General features: G+C 45.7%; 1 protein-coding gene across 1 annotated transcript in view; it reads right to left on the bottom strand.

Annotated features, from left to right (window-relative positions):
- The window catches only part of ptpn4a (protein tyrosine phosphatase non-receptor type 4a), a 67,669-nt gene that overhangs the window by 972 nt on the left and 45,367 nt on the right, over window positions 1-21,330 (bottom strand). The window contains exons 10-26 of the mRNA XM_026145418.2: window positions 20,796-20,884; window positions 16,757-16,820; window positions 14,776-14,948; window positions 13,728-13,796; window positions 13,512-13,646; window positions 12,327-12,488; window positions 9,068-9,227; window positions 8,248-8,331; window positions 7,949-8,005; window positions 7,591-7,747; window positions 5,737-5,903; window positions 5,443-5,533; window positions 5,144-5,205; window positions 4,099-4,245; window positions 3,544-3,672; window positions 614-762; window positions 52-187 (exon numbers count right to left, since the gene is read on the bottom strand). Coding sequence (XP_026001203.1) covers window positions 52-187; window positions 614-762; window positions 3,544-3,672; window positions 4,099-4,245; window positions 5,144-5,205; window positions 5,443-5,533; window positions 5,737-5,903; window positions 7,591-7,747; window positions 7,949-8,005; window positions 8,248-8,331; window positions 9,068-9,227; window positions 12,327-12,488; window positions 13,512-13,646; window positions 13,728-13,796; window positions 14,776-14,948; window positions 16,757-16,820; window positions 20,796-20,884 — 2,031 coding nt within the window. The remainder of the gene's footprint in view (window positions 1-51; window positions 188-613; window positions 763-3,543; window positions 3,673-4,098; window positions 4,246-5,143; window positions 5,206-5,442; window positions 5,534-5,736; window positions 5,904-7,590; window positions 7,748-7,948; window positions 8,006-8,247; window positions 8,332-9,067; window positions 9,228-12,326; window positions 12,489-13,511; window positions 13,647-13,727; window positions 13,797-14,775; window positions 14,949-16,756; window positions 16,821-20,795; window positions 20,885-21,330) is intronic.

Here is a 21,330-nt window from a genome sequence, read left to right as displayed (position 1 = left end):
CTTTTAAAGTTTACAGCGTCGGAGAGCAAGCGGACGGTGCTGCGTACGCACAGGTGTCTGTATCATCATGGCCCGCTGATCTCTCATGGTCTTGACAATTTCTAGAGGATACACCGGCTGACCGCACTCCATCAGACACAGCGCCGTCTCCATGGTGATCAGAACGCCCGTCCGACCAATCCCAGCGCTGGAAAAAAATCAAGAAAGATCATTTGATTGTTAATAACACACACTAATTATTTAACGAAGTAACAAAAATCTCTGTAAGGAGCAAATAAGCTAAATTCCAACAATTCTGAGACTTTATGGATATCATTTGTGCGCTATATTGTCACGGTACTGCCCACGCTGTGAAGGAGGCGGGACTTAAGGTATAACAAATTGCCCTGAAGGAAGTAATGAGGAGCAGGTGAGAGGTGTTCAAACATTTGAGACCTGGGAAAGGAGAGAAATCATTTTCTGGTAACGGAAACTGGAACTTTTCTTGGAAGTAAACCTGTTTGGAAGAGTCACTCGTTTCACTACATCCATCGTTTCCAGCTCAGACAGGTTAACTTTTATCCTGTAATCTTTGGCTCGCCATGGTCACATGGTTCACACAGAATGGCCGTACCTGCAGTGCACCACCATTGGCTGGTCCTGTCCAGCCCGTTTGGTCCGTACGAGAGCCACAAAGTCCAGGAAATCAGTGGAGTCGTCGGGAACGCCGTGGTCGGGCCAAGCCACGTACTGAATCTGAGTGATTTCCCTCTTTTGCTCGCTCTGAACACACACACACACACACACACACACACGCACACAGAAAATAAAGATCATCAGTGGACGAGCAGTGCTGGATTCTGGAGATGCAGATACAGTAAAGATGTTTGAGATGTGCACACGCTGATGAGTAATGGGATCAGAATTCCTGACAGGCAGTGAAAATTGTGCCGTGGGCCCGCTCTGCAAACTCAGACCTACGGTGTAACGTCAGTCTGATCCACAGAGCTTCAGCCTTTCGACCTACAGGACCCGAGGCTACCCTCCCAACACCAGACGCCACCGGACACTCCCAAGGTCCTGCATCCAGGATTCTCCGGCTGGCTGGAGCAACGGTGTAAATACAACACGTTTAAAAGGGGAAGTTAGACACGGCTCGACTCCGCAGCAGTGACGCTGCTCTGCTGCATGTGCTGCAGACCGCGAGCGTTACAGACGACATCAGATCTGCTCTGCTGAACAAACACCGATGATACAGTCGTCTGATTACCCCGGGGCTCATTTTTCTGCAACGTCTTTACACCAATACATCAACAGCCAGCCGATACTAGCCCGACTACAAATGCTCCTTTATGTTTTTATGTAATCTTTTACACAAAGACTTCTTCTTCATGATGGAGGGCACTGAAGACCAACTGAGGGTATTCACCCTGACCTCAGTGAAGACCTAAAGCTCACAAAGAATTCCTCACTTTCAAATGTCAACCACACTCACGCCAAAACAAGGAATTGTATTTTATGTGGGAGACCGCTAAGCATGTTTCACTGAGCTCTGCATCCTGGGGATACACAACACAGAACCCTGTTTGTGTAATTATGTTATGAAACGGGTAGAGCGAAGAAGTAACAGCAGTTTAATTCTTTTTACTCTGCTGGACACATTTGGTAAATCACATCTTATGAAAACATTTTTTAGTGTCTCTATTAGACACTGAATAAACACAAGAGATCTTCTCTCTTTTATCGATTCATCAGGGACAAGAAAAATACAAAAAAAGGTCCAACCATGATGGAAAAATCGAAGTTGGTAGGATTTAAACCCCACGGGATCACCGTGACACACAAACACACACCCTGCAGAAGAAACCAAGCACTGACCACCGTTTCTTGTGCGAATCAGAGCCGCTGTGTTCCTCTTTAATACTGCCTCGCCGTATCGCCATGGTAACACATCTATCTCCATAGCAACAATCACAGGCAGAGGAGAATGCTAATTGGCTCCTCTTATAGCCGTATACTTTAAAGGTCACGCTGCGCGGACCGCACGCAGGAAGGCGATCGGGAAAAACAGACAGCTGATCCGGCACGAAAGCTCGCCGTTTGGACGCTACGTTTACACATCACACATGTTACACGCAGCAAACAAACAAAAGCCTTCGGTTTACTTATTCATACCAACTTTATATATCAACTCCCCGAACAGTGCCCATTTAACAGGAGACAATACAGCAGCATGTGGTTTACTAAAGGGGATCCATCATCCTTTTTTTACCGTTTCCATGGCGAATGCTCATATTAAACAATCGGTGAGGTCACACAAATAATGCCTGTGAGCCAAAAGTTTCATTTCTTGCAGGTTTTTCTGTTCTTGGGTCTGTATGACGTCACCGAGAGTGGACGTCCAGGCGCAGAAGCCCCGCCCACCTCCCATGTGTGTGTGTCGCTGCACTTAAAAAGCCTGGGCTCATGCTTCACTCTGCATCTCTGGCACATTCAGAGGCACCTCCTTCAAAAAGAGGCACACGAACAGCTGGGTCAGCTGATTTGTAGCACTGAATACCCCAAACTGGCCTCCCCCTCCTCTTCCTCACAGGGAGATCAAGGCGGGATCTGCTGTGCTCATTTCCAGAAAGATATCTGTTTACTTGGAGTCAGAGGAGCTTTGGAGAAATCCGTTGGTTCGTGTTCCTCATTCTTTTCAAACCATCCTCCTTAAGATTAAAAGATAAGAACAGAGGGGTAGGTGGAGCCAGAGCGGGGTGTGGATGACCATATTAAGAATATCTATGCTCTCTGACATCATCAGAGTGATGAAAACAAACCCACAAACCTGCCAGAGGCGAGGCTGCCGGACACTGGCGCCACCGGGCCCTCTGACCAGCACCAGCAGACACAGGTGAAGTGTCTCGCCCAAGGACACAACGACCGAGACTTATTTGTTCTAGTATTCGTTTTATTTGTTTTTTGAAATGACCATAAAAAATATAATAAATGAAAGTATCAAACAAAGAATCTAGTTAAAGGGGGTGGTTCTGTTTTGCTCTCAGGCCGCCGTGGCTCGTTCTGGCGCCCGTGCTGTACTCTGGCTGTGTGTGGTTTAAAAGCATGAAAGAACTAAAAGCGCGCCGCAGCACGCCGCAGCACGCCGAAGGCTTCGACGCCACGATCGAACCGAACTTACGTCCCCGTTCTTCAAACCATCCTCATCCCACTCTCTGTTCCTCTGCTCTCCGTCTTTCTCCTTTTCTGCAATGTGGCCGACTGGAGTGTTTGGGTTGTCGTGGCAACCAGATCCCAATATGTGGCCCGCGTGCTGCAGCGGGAGCCAGAAAAAGAACAGCCCACACTGGTCACTATGGCAACACACCTCCTCGGGGTCCTTCGACAGCTCATCCTTCCTGAGACGCGGTTCCCTCTCTGAGATTGGACCCGGAGTCTTCCTCTGGGGCGCCCTCGCCCGCCCGGGTCATCGGCTTTACTTTCTGATGTGATCTGGCTGTGTGTGTGTGTGTGTGTGTGTGTGTGTGTGTGTGTGTGTGTGTGTGTGTGTGTGAGAGAGTTTACCGGTGTGTGTGTGAGGGTCATCTCCCGGACCAGGAAGGCAGAGTTGCCCTCTTCATTGTGGCACGTGATTTTAAAGTCTCCGTATGTGGCGCTGTTGTCAGGGTTGGGCCAGTACTGGTGACACTTCACCTGTAAACACATCAAACACCTTATGACTCTCAGCATCTACCCATCGCGTCCTCGCCGTTACATTTCAAACCATTAAACATGTCCAGTTTCTCCAATTTCTCATCCCTGGATGTAAACTGTAGATCGAGTCCAGAGATTTTTTATCTGCACCGTGTCTGGAAGCTTCGTTGTTACGTAATGTTGTGTTAAGGATTACTTCTTTCCAAAACTAACAACGGCTTGAGCTGCAGAGAAGTCTGCAGCGTGTGAGACTTTGCAGACTTTTGTAAATAATTAAATATACTGAGGCATTACGACGCAGCTCGACCAGACGCCTCAGCGTCGTAACCTGTGCCGCTTACCGGCGAAACGTTAAATTCAAACGGCTCTTTCTAACAGTACATTTTCAGTTTCCTGCCCTCGTCCTTGAAGAGATCTTTTACATACCCGCCCCCTCTCGACCTGGGTGGTCAGCATGACCACCATGGATGAGCCCTGCTCCCACGTCATCTGCCAGAAGTCGGGGCAGGTGTTGGGCAGCGGGCCCTGGCACGCGATGTAGCGGTTTATCAGGCTGGACGCAGGAATCTCCATCTACACAGGACGACACACACACACAGAGGTTCAGGTTAAAGAAGCAGAGACTGCATTAGATTTGCATCTTACTCCAACTTATTTTGTTGTTTTTTTGGATCAGCGCTTGTCCCAATACAACATGTCATTAACTACACTTTCTAGCTAACAGAGAATAAATGAATGGTCATTTTCCATGAGCGTCCCAACTCTATCAAATCAAATAACAGTCAAATTATCCCAGGTCTTTATCAGATTACCTACAGCCCCTGAATTAATAATGACACTGATGAGAAGCTGGATTTGTTCATGCTGATTAGACGGCGAGGAAGCAGGGCCTGTGTCCTTCACGCCGAACAACTACTGATCACAGAGTGAACAAGGCTTTAAAATGCCGCCCTTCACACTGAAACACTGTTTGCAAAGGTTGTCGTGTTTGCTGCAGGGAACAAACCTCCAGTAGGTCTGAGAAGGCATGACATGAACAGACAGAGCCACCCACAGGAAGGAGATTCAATTCATTAAAATATTACGCTCTTATATTAAATTCTTACCAAGAAGCACCTGTTCTCTGTTTGTAACCCTCTTCTACACGCAAGCTGCCGTTAGCTTTGAAAAATAAAGGCCTGGCGGGCCGATACCACAGCCTGCCATGTGGCAGAGCCAGCCCAAGAAGTCTGCGCTCCAGTTTCAGTTACTTAGCATAACTACCAGATGATGGGTGCAGCTTTCCAGGATTCACTGACAAACTAGCACTCAAGCCCCTCGTCCAAATATGGCCACAAGGACCCAAACTCACGGCTCCGAAACTGGAGCAGCGTGTGATATGATAGTCCTGTTCAAATGCACCGGCTGCGATTCAGCATCAGTGTAACAGAGCATCACGCAAGCAAAACTGCAGACATTAAAGATAACTCACATTGATGTAATTTGCATTGATGTAATCATCTGTGCTTTTCAGAATGACGCGGGTGGCATCATCTGTCGGGAGAGACGAACAAGAGAAGGGGGTCAGATTAGGCAAAGAAAAACAGCAACAAGTCCAAACTGTGTCTTTAATGCATGTTTGCATTTAAGGAGGATTTTATCCTTTGTTCTCGGGTCGTTACTTTGTTACTTCTGTTAAAAGTTGTTGGAAAAAGTCAGAAAATAGAAGTCGAGGGGAAATGATGAGAAAAAGGAGAAAGTTAGCGAGCATAGCGCTGTGGGGTCACGTACAGGGAGAGATGTCTCTGTAGCGATTTTTGGAAACGTTCTGAGGTAATTTGGCACACAGCATCGTCATCCCCGGCCTCTTCCTGTACAGTTGCTGCAAGACAAGGAACACAAATATCAGCATTTGTCTTTGTTTTGTGCGTTTTTATGTATTATAAATTTTAAAAGCGCATAAATCAGGAACGTGGAGGAAAGAATTAATCAACAAAATATTTTAAAATAAATGACAAACCACCGACTCGAGCCTGCAGTTTCACGTGTGCGTGAGCGTGTGAACTTTTTTCGTGTCCTTCTTACATCAAACTGTGCCAGTATGGCTCCGCCGCCCAGGCCTTCCTTCAGTGCGACCATAGAGTCTCTCAAAGCATGCTGGTCTAGCTGGGCCGGGTCCTGAGGGGATTTCTCAGGGATGTACTGAAAATCTGGCTCTGGATCCACCTTCTCCTCCACCACGTCATAGATGGCTGAGCAGGAGAGGAGAGGAAAACAAACTGTGACAGGAATCTATGAGCTTTTCCATCTGACACATATACAGATCACCGCTGCTAAGATTAAACAAAGTTCACAATAATGAGCTCAGCTTACATCCCTGTAAGGCAAAGGCTCTAATCCTGGATCCGCATGAAAGTGGTTGTGTCGAGCATGCGGCTCAAACCACGAGCTGCTCAAATCTGTCCTTTGCAGGAAGCAGCCAATCAGGAATGAGGAAGAGGAGGAAGAGTAGATAAAGGACTTACAGAGGACACGTTAACGCTCAACTGTAAGTCGTGCAAAGCTACACTAGTAGAGCCCAAGAATAAAAACATGGAGTTAAACAACAAACTTTTAAATACAACAAAACTCGAGCACAAAGAGAACACGTGTCCTCTGTGTGTAAATACTTACAGTCCAACATTTCAACAGCAAAACTGAATAACGTAAAGACTTCGATGGACTCTTCTATCTGCTTTGATCTGTTTCTGATCCACACACCAAACAGTTTCTCTGTTTCATCATCTTTAAGAGCACTTCTCCCCGCTTCGCTGATTAAAGGAGACGCTTCAGCACGAGTCTTCTATGTGGTGAACACACATACGGCCGAGACGTACGGATACCACCACGTGCGGCTTCGCAGATCTCGTTTCCACCAGTTTCTGACCACATTTCATTTTCAGGAGTGTGCTGCACCATGTGTTAATACGTTAAACTCAGCCTGTAAAACACTTCATTCGAATGTTTACGGTCCTTAAATTAAAACCGGCCGCACCGCACAAACTGCAAGTCTCATCAGGAGCAAATATTCAAACCCAGGAAGTGGCAGAAGAAGCTCACTAGCATACAAAGACACTCTGAAGGTTAAAGCCTGAAGAAAATATATGAGCTACTCACATACCTACAGTACTAGTGTTCGAGAGTACTTACAGTTTATACGTGTACAAATATCCTCTAAAAATCTGATCTTTCATTACTTTCTGTAAAGGCCTAAGTACCAGAAGTTTGCCTGTCGGTGTAAACGATCAGACATGACATCATGACCACCTGCCTGATATTGTGCTGGTTCCCATTTTGCTGTGGTAACCGCACCAAGATGTTAGCAACAGATACCTGTGAGGCCTGTGAGCTGTGAGGTGGGATTCATCAGACCAGGACACCTCCTTGCATTGCTCTGTGGTTCATTTCTGACGCTCACATGTCCGTTGCTGGCGTTTCCGGTGGTGAACAGGGGTCAGCATGGGCACCCCGACTGGTCTGGAGCTCAGCACACAGCAAACTCGGTGTATTCTAACACCTTTCTATCAGAACCAGCATCAACTTTTTCTGCTGTTTGATCGAACCACACGGGTCAGCCTTTGCTCATCCGTGACCGTTGGCCACTCATGACCCTGTCGCTGATGCACACTGACCCCTGGGGGACACCTGGGAATACCCCACAGGAGCTGAGGTTCTGGAGATGCTCTGACCCAGTTTGGCCTTTTGTCAAATCCTTACACTCGACCATTTTTCCTCCTAACATCAACTTTGAGGACAAAATATTCACTTCCTCCCTGATATATCCCGCCCACTAGCAGATGGCATGATGAAGAGATAGGTGTTATTCACCTCAGCTGTCAGCGGTCAGGATGTTACACCTGATCAGTGTTTAATGCACTGGGCACTCTAACAACCACTCACCATTAGGTCTGACCAATAGGATGAGCTCCCCGGAGTGGTTCTCACAGCTGGCCTTGATGAACATGACTACCTGGTCATGGGTGTGGTCAGAGATGTCCCGCCCATTAATCAGGACTACCTGGTCGCCCTCGTTAAGGCGAGGCACACAGAGGTCAGCCTGAAGAGGAGAAAGAGAAGAAACAAATAAGATAGCTGAAGTTTTGTGTTTCTGGACGTTTTATACTAAAGTCAGCATCAATCTGACTCCACCACGGAGACCTCAGAGAGTTTGGCGGCTGAAGACGTGTTTTTATGAGTGAGAGGAAAAAATGTGCAACTCACTAGAGTGTAAAGACAAATGAGGTTCTTGTTGACTTACTGAGGTTCCCGGAGCCACTCTAGACACAATGATGGGCATTTTCTGGTCAGCTCCACCCTGCAGACACACACACACACGTTAACAGCGTCTTACACAAACGTCCTTTTTATATTTAGGGTCGAGTTAACATTTGGGAAAGCAGTGCGGATGTGTCCGCGTGCTTACAGATGACGTGCCCACGGGCAAAGGTTTACACCAGGCATAGAAATAAGCTAGAAAAACACAAGTCAGACTGAGCGGCTGCAGGAGAGATAAAAGGTGGCGAGGGGAGTTTTCACTCCCGTCTCCTCAGCTCTCACCTTGACATTGAAGCCGAAGCGTCCGTGTTCATCCGGTCTCATCTTGATCAGGACCAAGTTATCGTGAGGGACTACTCCGTTCAGCTGGAAGAACACAAGTCATCACGTCAACATCACGGATCAGCACATTGTCAAACAACAGCTCCGAGCGCTCAGACTTTAACAGCGGCCGATCCTGTAAGCTTAATAGATTCATTCTCTTTCCTGTTACACGAGTACAACTGGAAATACATTACAATACAGACGGCTATAAATGCACCACAGTACACCAGAATAAAGTGGTTCACTTCAGCCCAACTTTTCTTGCATTTTTAGCACAAACGTCACTTTTTAAAAAATGTAACCAGTAAATTCAAGTCTGAAACACATAAAAAGAATGAAACAGAATGAGAAACTTCAACAGGTGTCATAATATTTGCAGGTATATGTCACCGTTTCCAAATCATTTAAAACCACCTCTAAGGTTTAGTCCCTTTTACACATACGTCCAAGCAGAGCGTGCCGCCTTCTTTCATCCTCATTTTGCCAGATTTAGAGACTCATAGAAGAAATAAGTCTTGGGACCAAAGACAGCAACGACCCCGCCTTTTTAATATGATGCCGGTAGATGCTTAACAGCCAAAACAATGAGCTAAAAGACTCTAAACAGCTTAGAAAGATTATATAAAAACGGCACAAATATAAAATACTCGGGGATTTCTCTTCATCTATTCAGATATTCAAACATCTAGAATCAGACGACTTCTGAAGCTAACACAGTTTCCATTTACTTGTACAGAAACTGTTGCAGTTTTTTTTTTTATGACGCCTTCATACTGACCGTGGTCTTGTCGGCATTGACGGGAACGTCATACATCTCATTGAGGTGATTGTCCAGCAGGCTTTGCTGGGAGTGGGCCTGGATGATCTGGCTCAGGGTCTTCCTGCTCAGCTGCTTGGGCGGGAGAGCTGGAGGCTGGCCATCCACCCCATCTGGAGACCTGAGGGAGGCAAACGGCGGGAGGAAGAAGAAGAAAGCAGCAATAAAGCAAAAATGAAGGCGAGATGACAGCGAGAAACACGTTTCAAAGTCCTTTGTGTCGCCATTTGTTACGATACCGTTAGTAACACAGGATTTGTGAAGCTGCTGTGAGCGCTCGAGGACGGACAGCAAAGCCGCAAACATGCATTCATGATAACTACACAACAATGGTCTTCCTCTTTGTTAAAGAGGTGGAGTGAAGACAAATGGAGAAAAGCAGGCGAGGAGACCGTGAGAGACAGGGAGGCTTAATAGCACTGTGTTAGTCACAATGCATTAACCTCGATAAAAGGGCTGCTGGAGGAAGGAAAACATCCCCCCTCCATCATCCCGACAATAAAGAAGCAGTCGGCGTGTACGGCGAATCAGCAGCCAGGTGAGGCTTTCAGCATCATCAGGGCTCGGTCTCTGCTGCGTAAAAGCATTTCAGTGCATGTCTGCATCCACGCGTGTGCACTGCTGCGTACGGGCGCTCCTCGGAGGCAGAAGCACAAGTCAAAGAGCATTGCCTTTGTTTTGGCTTCTGCTACCACTGTCACTTTGTCTCTTAAACACACGAATGCAAACTAACATTTATTATGGGTCAAAACCAGGTCAGGCTTTCAGAGAGAGAGAGGGCAGCGCGCAGCAGGCCTGAGCCGAGGCTGCACATCATCCTGCATTATGCATCTGCTCGGCGCGACAGCCACAACCTTAGGCCAGCCCCGGGATGAGGACACGGCTAAGCCCTGCTTTTTAGCTTTCCTTCTATCAAATACTTCCATACTGGATCTATGTTTATCGCTCGATAAATTTTTGAAAGCACGGTGTAAGAGGGAACCAAATGAGTGTGCAGTGACAGAAAAATCATATGCGGGTACACGAGAGGGCTAAAAGGAGCTGCAATAAAGAAAAATGTTGCTTTAGAAACCACAAAAAGACAAATTTAAGACCTGTTTCAGTGCACACCCAGTTTTTATTTTCCAACTAAATAATTCACCAAAGCCTGCCTTTGCTTTGAATTCAGAGAAAAGAGTTTGATTACAGCACAGAAAATAATTTATTATGACAACTTTCATTTAGATGCACCAGCACATAATTTGGGTGCACGCGAAAACAACGCCACGCCTTCTGGCACTGCAGCGAGAAGTCTGCGTGTGCAGCGCCGCGCTGTTGTAAAGAGGATGACCCAATCGACGTTTAATCCGACAATAACAAACGAAAGAAAATCCACCGTGTCATAAACTCCCAGCTCCGGCCAAAGGCATAATCACGCCAGGCTTTTTCCCTGACGCTGTCAAGGAAATAAAGACACTGCAATTAAAAATAAGGATCCCTCCAGTGTACTGTGGTTAGCTAAACAGATCATTTTCAACTTCACGCCACTAGAAAACAGAACATTGGGGCTTTTTTTAAAGGGCGTGGTGACAAAAAGCAGAATCTCCTTTTAGTTTAACTGGAGGAAAATCTCCAACGCGTAATGCCGAGGAGTGATCCACCTGAAAACACGCAAGCAATGCTGAAAATATTCACTCGAAAAGGCAGAATTTATTTGATAATTTATATCAAAGCCAAACCACAGCGGTTCCAACCAGCGGCTGATATCAAAAAGTGATTCATGGTTGAGGTTCATAACCACTGAAGCTGAAAGACGTACTTAAAAACATTTCTTCTAATGGTTAGCGTCCCAATTCTCTTCTGCACAGTTGCAGAAAACATTCACAGCAAAAGGAACGTGGCTAATACTAAGTATAGCGCTGTGATTAAAACTGATAGATGTGCTTCTGAACAACTGTAGCTGAAAATAGAACAAATTTTAAAACAACGCTAACGCTTTGTAATAATTCGACCTTCAACTGAGCGTGCAACGTCACAGCAATTTTTGAAATGATATTTACCTATATGGACTCAAAGCTGGGTAGACTAACACTAACAATCCAGGCTGTTACAGGAAACAAAGGAATTGTACTGGAAGCTCATTTAAGTAGAACCTCGTGTATGTTACATTGTAACTAAATTTAAATAATGCATTCAAATAATTCCAAATACTTCACAGGCAGCATTATAAAGTGTAATCAAAATAATTCACCAGGTTTAATATTATCAGTGAATTCATAGCTTTTATATATTCTCTAAACCGTGATGTGTTTTGCTTTTAACCTGAACAGGTAACATGGATCATGAATGTCTCTTACTCACGGACCTGAGGTGCTTTGACACTAAATGTGAAGACTTGTTTTCATCAGGAAAGACTAAAGTCTGAAGGGTTAAACATGCAAACTCCAAAATAAAGCATCTGAGGTTCACCTCATAAAACGCTGTTTTGGCCTGTTTTTATTTCCACTACCACGATGGACGAAGCACACAATAACAGAGAGGGAGGAAGGGAGAGCAGGTGATTATGTCATGTTCTGGCTCCGTAACAGAGCGATGAGCCACTGACTTGGCGTGTTCGTCTGCGTGTGCAGCTTTGTAGGCAGAGGAACTACCACTTAAATGTTACTTAACCATCCTGACGTCCAACTGAGACATCCATCTCTCCTACCAGCTCGATGCAAGATTTCAGACGCCGAAGCAGCCGTGTGGAACTTTATTAAACGACTCGACGAATATTTCACAGTGTGAGAGCATTTTAAGGAGATCCAGAAAGCACAGATACACGCGCACACAGACACACACGCGCGTGCTAATTCCTAGTTCAGCCCTGTTGCACAAGCGCTCCGCCCTGCTATGCGCTATAAACACATTTTACGGGCTGTTTTTCAAAGGGTTCATCTTTCCACTGGGGCCAGCTAAGTGACACTGGGAGGGTGTGAACTGTCGGGAGAAGCCACAGACACCGACAGGCAGACTAAAAACAAAAGCTGTCAACTCAGCAGTACTCTCAGACTAAATCTGATGAGTAAAATGTAAATTAAAGGGTGTCTGTGTTCGGGGGACGCTCTATTTACGAAGCAGTCAAATTATGATCCAACCACCGCTCTGCCACCGAGTCCAAAGCTGATGTTTGCTGCCCAAATACAAAGAGCTTGAAGAAACGTGAGTGGGACGTGCGTTAAAGGAGAAGGAGACGACTTACGGTGTGGAGTCCAGGCTGATGCTGTTAGCCTGCGTGGACGACGCCGACTTGTGATTGGAGGAGAAGACGGGCAGGCTGGGTGAAGCGTGGATCACGTGATCCACCAGGTGGCCGACCGACGACGGCCGTAGTCGCGTGCCTTCTTGGACAAACAGCGAGTTCCTGACAAACAAACAGACGCAGACACACAGTGTTCAAGGGCAGCGATGGAAACGTGACCCCAAACGCATCATTCGTTTATTTACCAGCAAGACGTTCAGATTTAAAGCTCGTGATCTTTACAATTTAACTCTTTTTACATTCGCGTCTGGATTTATGTCAGCTGTAAGGCTGCAAGGAGGCATCCAGATTTGACACTTTAATGACGCTCTGCCTTCATCTGATTCATAACAGATGCTGAACAACTGGAAGATTATTCACCTGCTCTCTGCCTTACGATTTCTCCTCATGTAAGGCTGAAAGCCATAAATGGCCATTATGGTCGAGGAGATCCCAGCAGTGCTGCTCAGACTGAAGTCGATGTTTCTCTGGCTGAATACTGAGTTAACAAACGTTGTGGTAAAAGAGGCGGAGCCACTCAGAACCAGCAACGACTCTTGAAAAACTCGTTATCACCCACCAATTAATTCTTGACAAGTTCAATAAAAACACAAACAGGTGTCCAAAAGGAGAGAAAGAAAGCAGAAGTTGGACCAGAGCCTGGTCTGTTCTCTCCACAGTGAAGCAGACTTTTACCTGCAGAAATACAGCAGTTTTATTTACTTTATAAGCTTCTCGTTAATCTATAATAACAGAGCACAAGCTGACCTGAAAATAAACACAGCCTCAGCCCTGTGAGAGAGGAGTGGACGGGAAATATCCGATATATCCTGACGAAGGAGAAACTCCTCATCAGTGAACGTGCACTTTAACATTTAGTTTTCTTTACAGGTGAAACTACGCAGTGATCTTGAATATTGTTTAGGGAAAGGGTGGGGGAGCTGCAGGTTTTAGATGTGCTGGGATGAACACACCAGACTATTTTCTTTTCCCACATCGGCACAATCTGACATGGACTTTGCACCAGCAGCTGGCAGGTGAACATTTGGGCTATCACATCTCTGCTGTCTGAATCCCAGATAAGTCCAGGTCTGCGGGACATAGGTGAAGAGTTACGGAGACAGCTGAACTGTACTCAGAACTCACTGATTGGGCGTGCCGGGCGGGGAGCGAGTGGGCAGGCTCTGGGTCTCCAATCTCTCGTCCGATAGGCTGTTCCTGCTGACCGACTCCCAGTCGGTTCCACTCACCAACTTCCTGGCCAGCGGCTTGCTGGGTGACCTGCTCAGACAGACGCACTAACTCAGCGTTGCACAAAATCAACATGAATCATCAGCTGACCATCAAGAACCCGAGAATTACCTGGCAAACACTCTGTCCTTGATGCCTTTCTCCTTCCCGTACTGCACAGACTGCACCTCCGTCCGCCCGCTGAAGACGACAAAAACAACTCTTAAGTTTAGGACAGTTTCAAAAAGCAGCTATCGAAGGTTTTCTGTGACAAATGTGATAAATCCATAAATGCATATCGATTTTATTTAACACAAAAAGACCGTGCTGCCTTATTCTAATAACGAGAGGCACTTCAGTGAATTAGCTCCTCCGATCTTTAAGAAATCTAAACACCATGAGCTGCCTGCCAACCAGTAACAAGCACAGCATATTTCATCTTCTGAAACAAAGTTAATAAGATTTTTAACAGCACAAATTCACAATTCAGGTCTGTGCTTATTGAAAAGTCAGTCAATATCTCAACCACTCGCACTCAGCGGAGCCAAACATCAGACGAGCCTAGCTCACGTTGCATCACTGCTGCTCAATAATGCATCACAAGACCTCCAGCTCTCAGTTCAGCTCTCGCTCACATTTCATAGAAAAAGGAAACGAAAAACATGGCGCCAGTGAAGTGAAACAAAGTTGACACAGTGCAATGTCATAAAGCAGCGAGGAGAAAACCTCATTTTATTTTATGTTTCGGTGCCGGTTCCAACTTGAAGTAAAAAACAAAAAACTATCAAACCAAACGGGAAGGAATGCTCTGTCTGAAAGGAGGAGGGCGGCGGCAGCGTGACGGAAAATGAAATGAAATGCACGGCTGGCTCTCACGTGGACACAAACACTTCCCGCAAAACTTGAAAGACAACGGTGGGAAGGCCAAACACGAATTCGGTTACTTTGTTTCAGGCAAACCATGAATAATTAAGCCGTGCTTTTCAGGGGCAAGGTAGTGCGAGAAGGTTCAAAGGCAAACGGCGGCCACTTTCAGCCTCGCAAACTGACGCGAAGGAGGAGGGCCAGACAAAGCATCCACCCACATATCTGTGTGTGTGCTGGACATGTGAGACCCTGGATGCTCAGAGGCTCTCCGGTGCTTCTCTGACAGCTCGTGTTTGTGGCCTGCGGTTCTCACCAGTATCTGAACTTGGAGCCCAGGGTGAAGTAGTAGGCGAAGAAGTTCTTCTGCGGCGGGATGGGCCGCTCCAGCCTGAAGAAGGTGTGGTGCTCCACGCAGGCTTTCCACAGGTTCTTACAGGCCCGGTAGTTGACCATGTTGAAGCCGAGCAGCGTCTCACGAGACTCGGTCTGTGTGCAGCGAGGAGAGGACGGGGTTAGTTCGTGACCTGCTCCGATCATCCATAACTGTTAGCTACAGTAACAAACTGTTGCACATGTTTGCCGCCCTGCTATTACTTTTTATTCTCTACTTTGAGCGATTTCAGACAGGTTCTTTTCTCCTGAATCACAAAGGGCCTTCAGGGGGTGATAACTGTGCAAGAAAGAAACATCGTGTGGCTCAGAGAGCAGCAAAAATCCAGGAAAAGCCCCGTCACACTTCATTACTTTGAGATAAGCTTGTCTTTAGTACTCTGAGTCTATTTCAAACATTTAGCTTGTTAACACTTTTGGTCCGGAGCCAAAAAACAGAAATAAATAAACAAGAAGCGCTCAGAGAGCACAAACTCCACCAAGGCAGCTTTTAAGAAAACTGTTTTTATTTTCTAGGCAAGGCAAGGCAAATTTATTTGTATAGCACAATTCAACAACAAGGTGATTCAAAGTGCTTTACAGAGACATTAGAAACAAGAACAAATAAAAAGCATGATTTAAAATTGATTAAAACAAGCAAACAAACAAACTAAACACACACATTCACATTCACACCTGTTCGCGCGATCTGAACCCTTATCGTAAGGGGAGCTACCAGTCCTTCTGTGGACGAGCTACTTTCTATTTTAAATTCCCTGAATTTAAAATACTCTCTAGACCCAGTCTATATTTAGTTTTCTTTTTAAACGTAAAAGTGCGAGCTTTTGTTATCTGCACTGCTGAGTATAATTATTATTGATGTGGATATAGTGCATTCATTAAAAATACAAACATACTAAACTAACATTACTATGACTTTCAAAGTCAGATCAACCAGACTGAACTTGTTGGAGAGGTCAGAGGTCAAATCTGACCTGATATGTGATCATGTCCTTATGTTGAGAATCCACAGCTCGCGTGTTAGAACCACGGTTTCTAAGCTCGAAGGCTTTTTGTCCATCTTCCAATAATAACTCATGAAGCTGATCTTGAAGACCTTGGTGGGTGGAAGGCAAATTTAAACGGCTCGTTAAGATGAGCCCACTCGACACCCCTACAAGATTTATTAGAATTAAGTTTTTAAACTATTGTGTTTACAGACAGAATAATGCACACACAACCAACACCAGAAACATGAGCTTAACTTCAGACGGGCCATGAAACCAAGCTGTTTAGCAACTCACCTACACCCGAGCTCCACCTTCTACCTGACTCAGTGTCTCTGACCTGCGCTGGTCTCATGCTGGCAAATACAAATACTCGTCCTGTGTGCGCTCTCACATGATCAACACTCAAACTTTCCTGTGTATTATAATTTGTATTGTCATCAATAATAACAACTAATCTCCTGAACTATGATCTGAAACACCTGGAATGAAATGTGTTGATACAGCAACAACAACACACTGAAAAATGAGGAAGCTTAACGTCGAATCTTGAGAACGATGCTTGAGAACGGGAGTTGCCAGCGGCTGTAATTGTTTGCTTTGTAATAACGCTGAGCTTAAGATATTACGTCGGGTTTAAGAGGGCTAAATGAGGACAGGAGAGTAAATATTTGTGGTGGAGACAAACATGCTGTTTGTTGTGTTGAAAGCAGAAACACATTCAAGGGTGAAACAACACAAAAGGGAGGGATTACAACAGAGACGCCCAGGACACAGACAGCAGGGGGTTAATCTGATGCTGTCACACACACACACACAGAGGTTAACAGGTGTGTGTGTGTGTGTGTGTGTGTGTGTGTGTGTGTGTGTGTGTGTGTGTGTGTGTGTGTGTGTGTGTGTGTGTGTGTGTGTACTTACTGCCTCTCTTCTCAGCTGGATGAAGAATTGTTTGCACTTGAAGGAGATTTTCACTATTTTCAACCTGGAAGCAGAAAAGCGGAGTTAAATCTTCAGTCCTGAGACGCTGACGTTCCACTTTCAAACAACGCGACACACTCTCCTCTTTTCCACTCGTCACACATTTTCACGCTGCACAACATTTAGCCTCCTCTCTGCTGTCACGTCTGCCTCGTCATCTCTTCTCATTTCCACCCATCCAGCCAAATCTCTGACTTAATTAGTCTGGTGTTGTATGACTGGCCATGAGGGAGGTCTTTATCTTTATCAGCAGGAAAAGCTGGAAAACTTCCTAATGCAGTTAAAAGTCCAAAATTTATCCCCTCATCCACATTTCCAGATTCAAGTCTTTGCCGGGCTAATTCTGGGCCCCCAGCCTTATGTTTGACACCCCTGTCTTAGAGGATACCATTAAGGCTTAAAATTAAGAGCACTGCAGGAAAAAGTACCACAAAACCTACTTTTACTGATGTATGCAGACACTGAAATTATGACCGAGTCCAGAAACCAATACGTGACCACACGGCAGCTACAAGCGCTCAATGAAAGCAAAGCAGGTGAGCCGCGAAAGCTTATTTACAATCAGTGCATCTTTAAACAGACAGCAGTCACAGCTCGTAGACTTGCGTGATGAGATCTGAGTGTACAGATAAAATCCTTTGGGATTGGTCCCACAGTCAGGTGATTTTTAGGGTTTAGTCAAGTTTAGTTTTAAACTGTTGTGGAATATTTACATTTTAAGAAGAAACTGAATTAATTAAATTAATTTGGAGCTGATTCTGGTTCTCATACAGTGCTTTTGTACTCCTGCTTCCTTCTCCACCACAATCTTCTGTAAGTCTGACCCGAGCTCTGAAAAGCAAATCTCTCATTTCTTCTCAGCTGGCTGACTCACGTGTCCTATCAACTGTTCATTTAACCTCTGACCTCCTGCCAGAGCTTGAAGGCGTGGGCTAAAAGACCGTGCCAACACCAGAGAGTCCGAGGCTTTAACCACGCCGATATTACCTCATCAATCTGTGCATTACCTGAAACGCACACGCTATAAAAATGACTCAGAAACCGCACACGCGTGACCACAGTAAGAAAGTCTGCTGATGAGCGGCAGGAGCAGAGTAACCTAATCCCTTCCTCTAGTTTTGTTGCTGCTGTGACTCATCGCTGCTTGCTAAATATATTTTACATACTTGCTCGCACACACACGTGCATGAACACACACACACACCCAGAGCGTGAGTCATGCCCCATCTAAGTGTGGCTCATTTGTCAGGCTGCTGTGAACAGAAATAAGAAAGAGGCAGAAATCTAAATGTCTCTCTTGACCCCTCCTCATCTGACAGATCGATCTGCGATAAGGCAAAAGGGGAGGCGGCGTGAGGTGTGACGGGAGGGAACCGGACGCAGAAACGGCGAGCTTCTGTTAAAGGAGGGCAGAAAGAAGAGGAACGGGAAGAAAAATTGGCGAGCGTAGGCCGAGAGATGCTGTTGACTATAATGTTTCTGCTCCGCTCCCTCCCTCTCTCACACATGGTAGTCAGCAGCTGTTGGGGACACCGCTGTTGGGCTCTAAATTTAGCTCAACAGACTGGATGCACACGCACACTTCCTTTAGCCTATTTTTCCTCCACTCAGGACGACTTTGCATCAGCTTCTCTCGCTTAAGCGCTCATTCCACGGAGACTTATCCGTAGTCGCTCAAACCGGAAACAGAGTCTTAACCCTACGATTTCATGGTTTGGCTTTCCTGTGGCCCAAATGGAAAGACCTCAGATTTATGAATATAGGCCTCGCAATGTCTGTAATACAAAATCCTTCCATCGAATCAAACTCATCTTAGAAAACCCCCCAAAGATGCACCTACACACACACCAGCCGCTGTGTGAGTGTGTTCAGGATGTATTAAGCCTACACATCTTCCAGCGTTACAGAGGTTTGAGTAGTTCATCTCCCACCCTCAGCACCCATTAACATTTAACCACCCACAATGCTACGGCAGAGAATGGGAGATTTCCAAGAACTGATGCTTCACAGAGAGACCGAGAGCAAAAGGCGATGAGATTAAGTGACTTGGACACAGAAAGAGAGAGAGAAGCAAAAGCAGGACAAAGAGAGAACGAGAGAGAGCTGATTTGACGCCTGTAATATTTTCAGGAAACCTAGTTTCACACAAACCCCCTCCCCCCACTTCCCAGAAAAATCTGGTGAAATCATCTGTATAATTCTAGAAAATCTCAACAGGGGCTTAAACATTAATATGCCATGTCAATAATCACCATGTGAGGGGTTTCCAAAATATTATGCAGCTCGTTTCTCAGCAAAAAGGGTTCCTGGAAGCAGTACAAGAGGAACTGCAGACCGACAGGCGCAGAGGTGGATTTGTGACAAGAACATCCACCGTTTGATTTCCCAGTTCGGGGCAAATTTGGCAGGAGGAAATGACAGAGTATGAAAATATCAGTGAAGTACGCTTTCTTTCTTTCCCCCAGCAGTGCACCGTTTTTCATCCACATCGGATACGTGCCAGGTTCTCCGCTGGCTGCAGAGCTGCTTTCAAACAACCTTGATCTTTGGCTCCGAGCAGGTGAAACTGCAGCCTCAGATCATAAGCGTCTTTTGGGTTTTTTGATACTCCGAAAATAATAAGTGGAATACACGATGTTTACAGGAATACATACATGTTTCGAAAAGCATATGTAGTTTCTACGTTTTTTAATCTATCCGATTTCCTGGGTGTGCCGAGGCAAAGATTCTCCCCCCTGTGGTGTCCCTCGGGGTTTAGTACCCTTTAGTCCTCTCCTGTTCATCTTGTATATTCTCATTCATCATCAAATTCACTGATAATGCAAGTCATTCCACCCTGACCAACCACTTTACTGAAAGTACACGATGGAGAGGAGTCACCTGTGAATCCCATATGCCACAGGTCCACACAGCCTCAGATTCAGAGTCGTATTTGGACACGTTCTGACCAGAGGAACCTCGTCACATTTTTAAACATATCATGGAGGAAGTCCTCCTTTTATGTAAGTCTACACATGAATTATTAAAGAACTGGAAACTAAAAGTTCTTATTTCCCTGTTGTGTGGGGGGTGATATTAAGCAATACTACCGGGTAAACAGGTACTAAAGAGGCATCTTTGAGTGATGCCAATCCACGAGGAACAGTCTAGACCAGTGGCGTCAAAAGGCTGGCCCCAAAGGATCTGATCTGCCTGCGCAGAGGAACCTCCCCGGCACTTTCTCTCAATTTGTAAAGCTATCGAGACCGAAAATGACACTGAAACTCGATTTCAACCACAACGGCTCAGAGGTGTCAGATGCTGTCCTTTGCCACAGACTGGCATAGTCTGGTAAGGAGAGCACAGAGGGTTCATCGGCTGGGTATTTGCTGGTGCCCACTCTAAAACCAGTTGGATCCAGTAACATTAAAGGCTTTGTGAAGGGTAAGAAATAAACCAGTCAAGTTCAGAAATCACACCAACATCTGCTAGCAATGGGAAAAGCTCCGTCCAAGCTCAGTGCTCCTTGTATTCTTACTACTTACAAGTCACTTGTAATGTTATGCTATACGACTTAAAACAGGATAAAACAGGTTCTTCCAACCACACAACTCACATTTCAAGTGTTATCACAAAACCCATGACACACAACCACCACTCAACTCTGAACTCTGTTTCCTCCAACTTGTTGTGGTTGTAGTCTGGCTGCCAGCTGGAAGCTATGCTCACAGAGCATCATACTGGCAAACACCCTGGAAGTCACGCAGAACTCAGGGGAGCATCCCAGTCATCCTCAGGGATTCCCCAGAGCTCCCTTTGAAACCTCGCTTTAAAAAAACCCATGTAAATCCAGTCATAGCACTACCTCTGTCACTTCTGCTTTTCACGTGTTTCTTACTTTGTGTTGTTGTATTTTAAAGGACACAGGAAAGTACAGAAACTGAGCCCACATACACAGTGATGTCTGTGATCCTCTCTTCTTGACGTGTGGGTCACTCACCATGGGAAATAGTTGATCCGTACCCTGTTCTTGTAAATCACAATTCCAGCAGACATCACCCCGAGGAGAATCTCTGTGTTACTCTGGTCCTGAGGAGAGGAGAGTGGGACAGGTGAAGGAGGGCGTGGTAAAGGTGGAGGCAGGTGGGAGGGAGGAGAGTAAAACTGGCTTCCTCACTGATGTAAACCAAGTATGTGTTCCTAAATCTGACACAGAGTCACAGTTTTAAACTGAGCTTCATGATTATAGCTCTCATACGCATTTCATACTTTGTCCGTCACATTTAATCCACGCTCGAGTCCCGTTTGTACATCCCATAATAACACACCTGAAAAATCACTGCTCTCATTTCCTTCAGCAGCTGGAGCGCCACTCTCTACTGCCTCAGCTAGAAATTACAACAGGCTAGAGCAGCTCTTAAGTTAGCATGGGAGTGTTTTAGCTCGCTGCTGTGAAGTGAAACTACATGAATCTAACAGAATGCAGATGAATTAGTCAGGAAGCTCGTGGATAAAAAGAACTGCATCGCAAATAC

Source organism: Astatotilapia calliptera, chromosome 16, assembly GCF_964374335.1.
Source record: "Astatotilapia calliptera chromosome 16, fAstCal68.1, whole genome shotgun sequence".
NCBI lineage: Eukaryota > Metazoa > Chordata > Actinopteri > Cichliformes > Cichlidae > Astatotilapia > Astatotilapia calliptera.
This window is presented reverse-complemented; position numbering and strand designations above follow the sequence as displayed.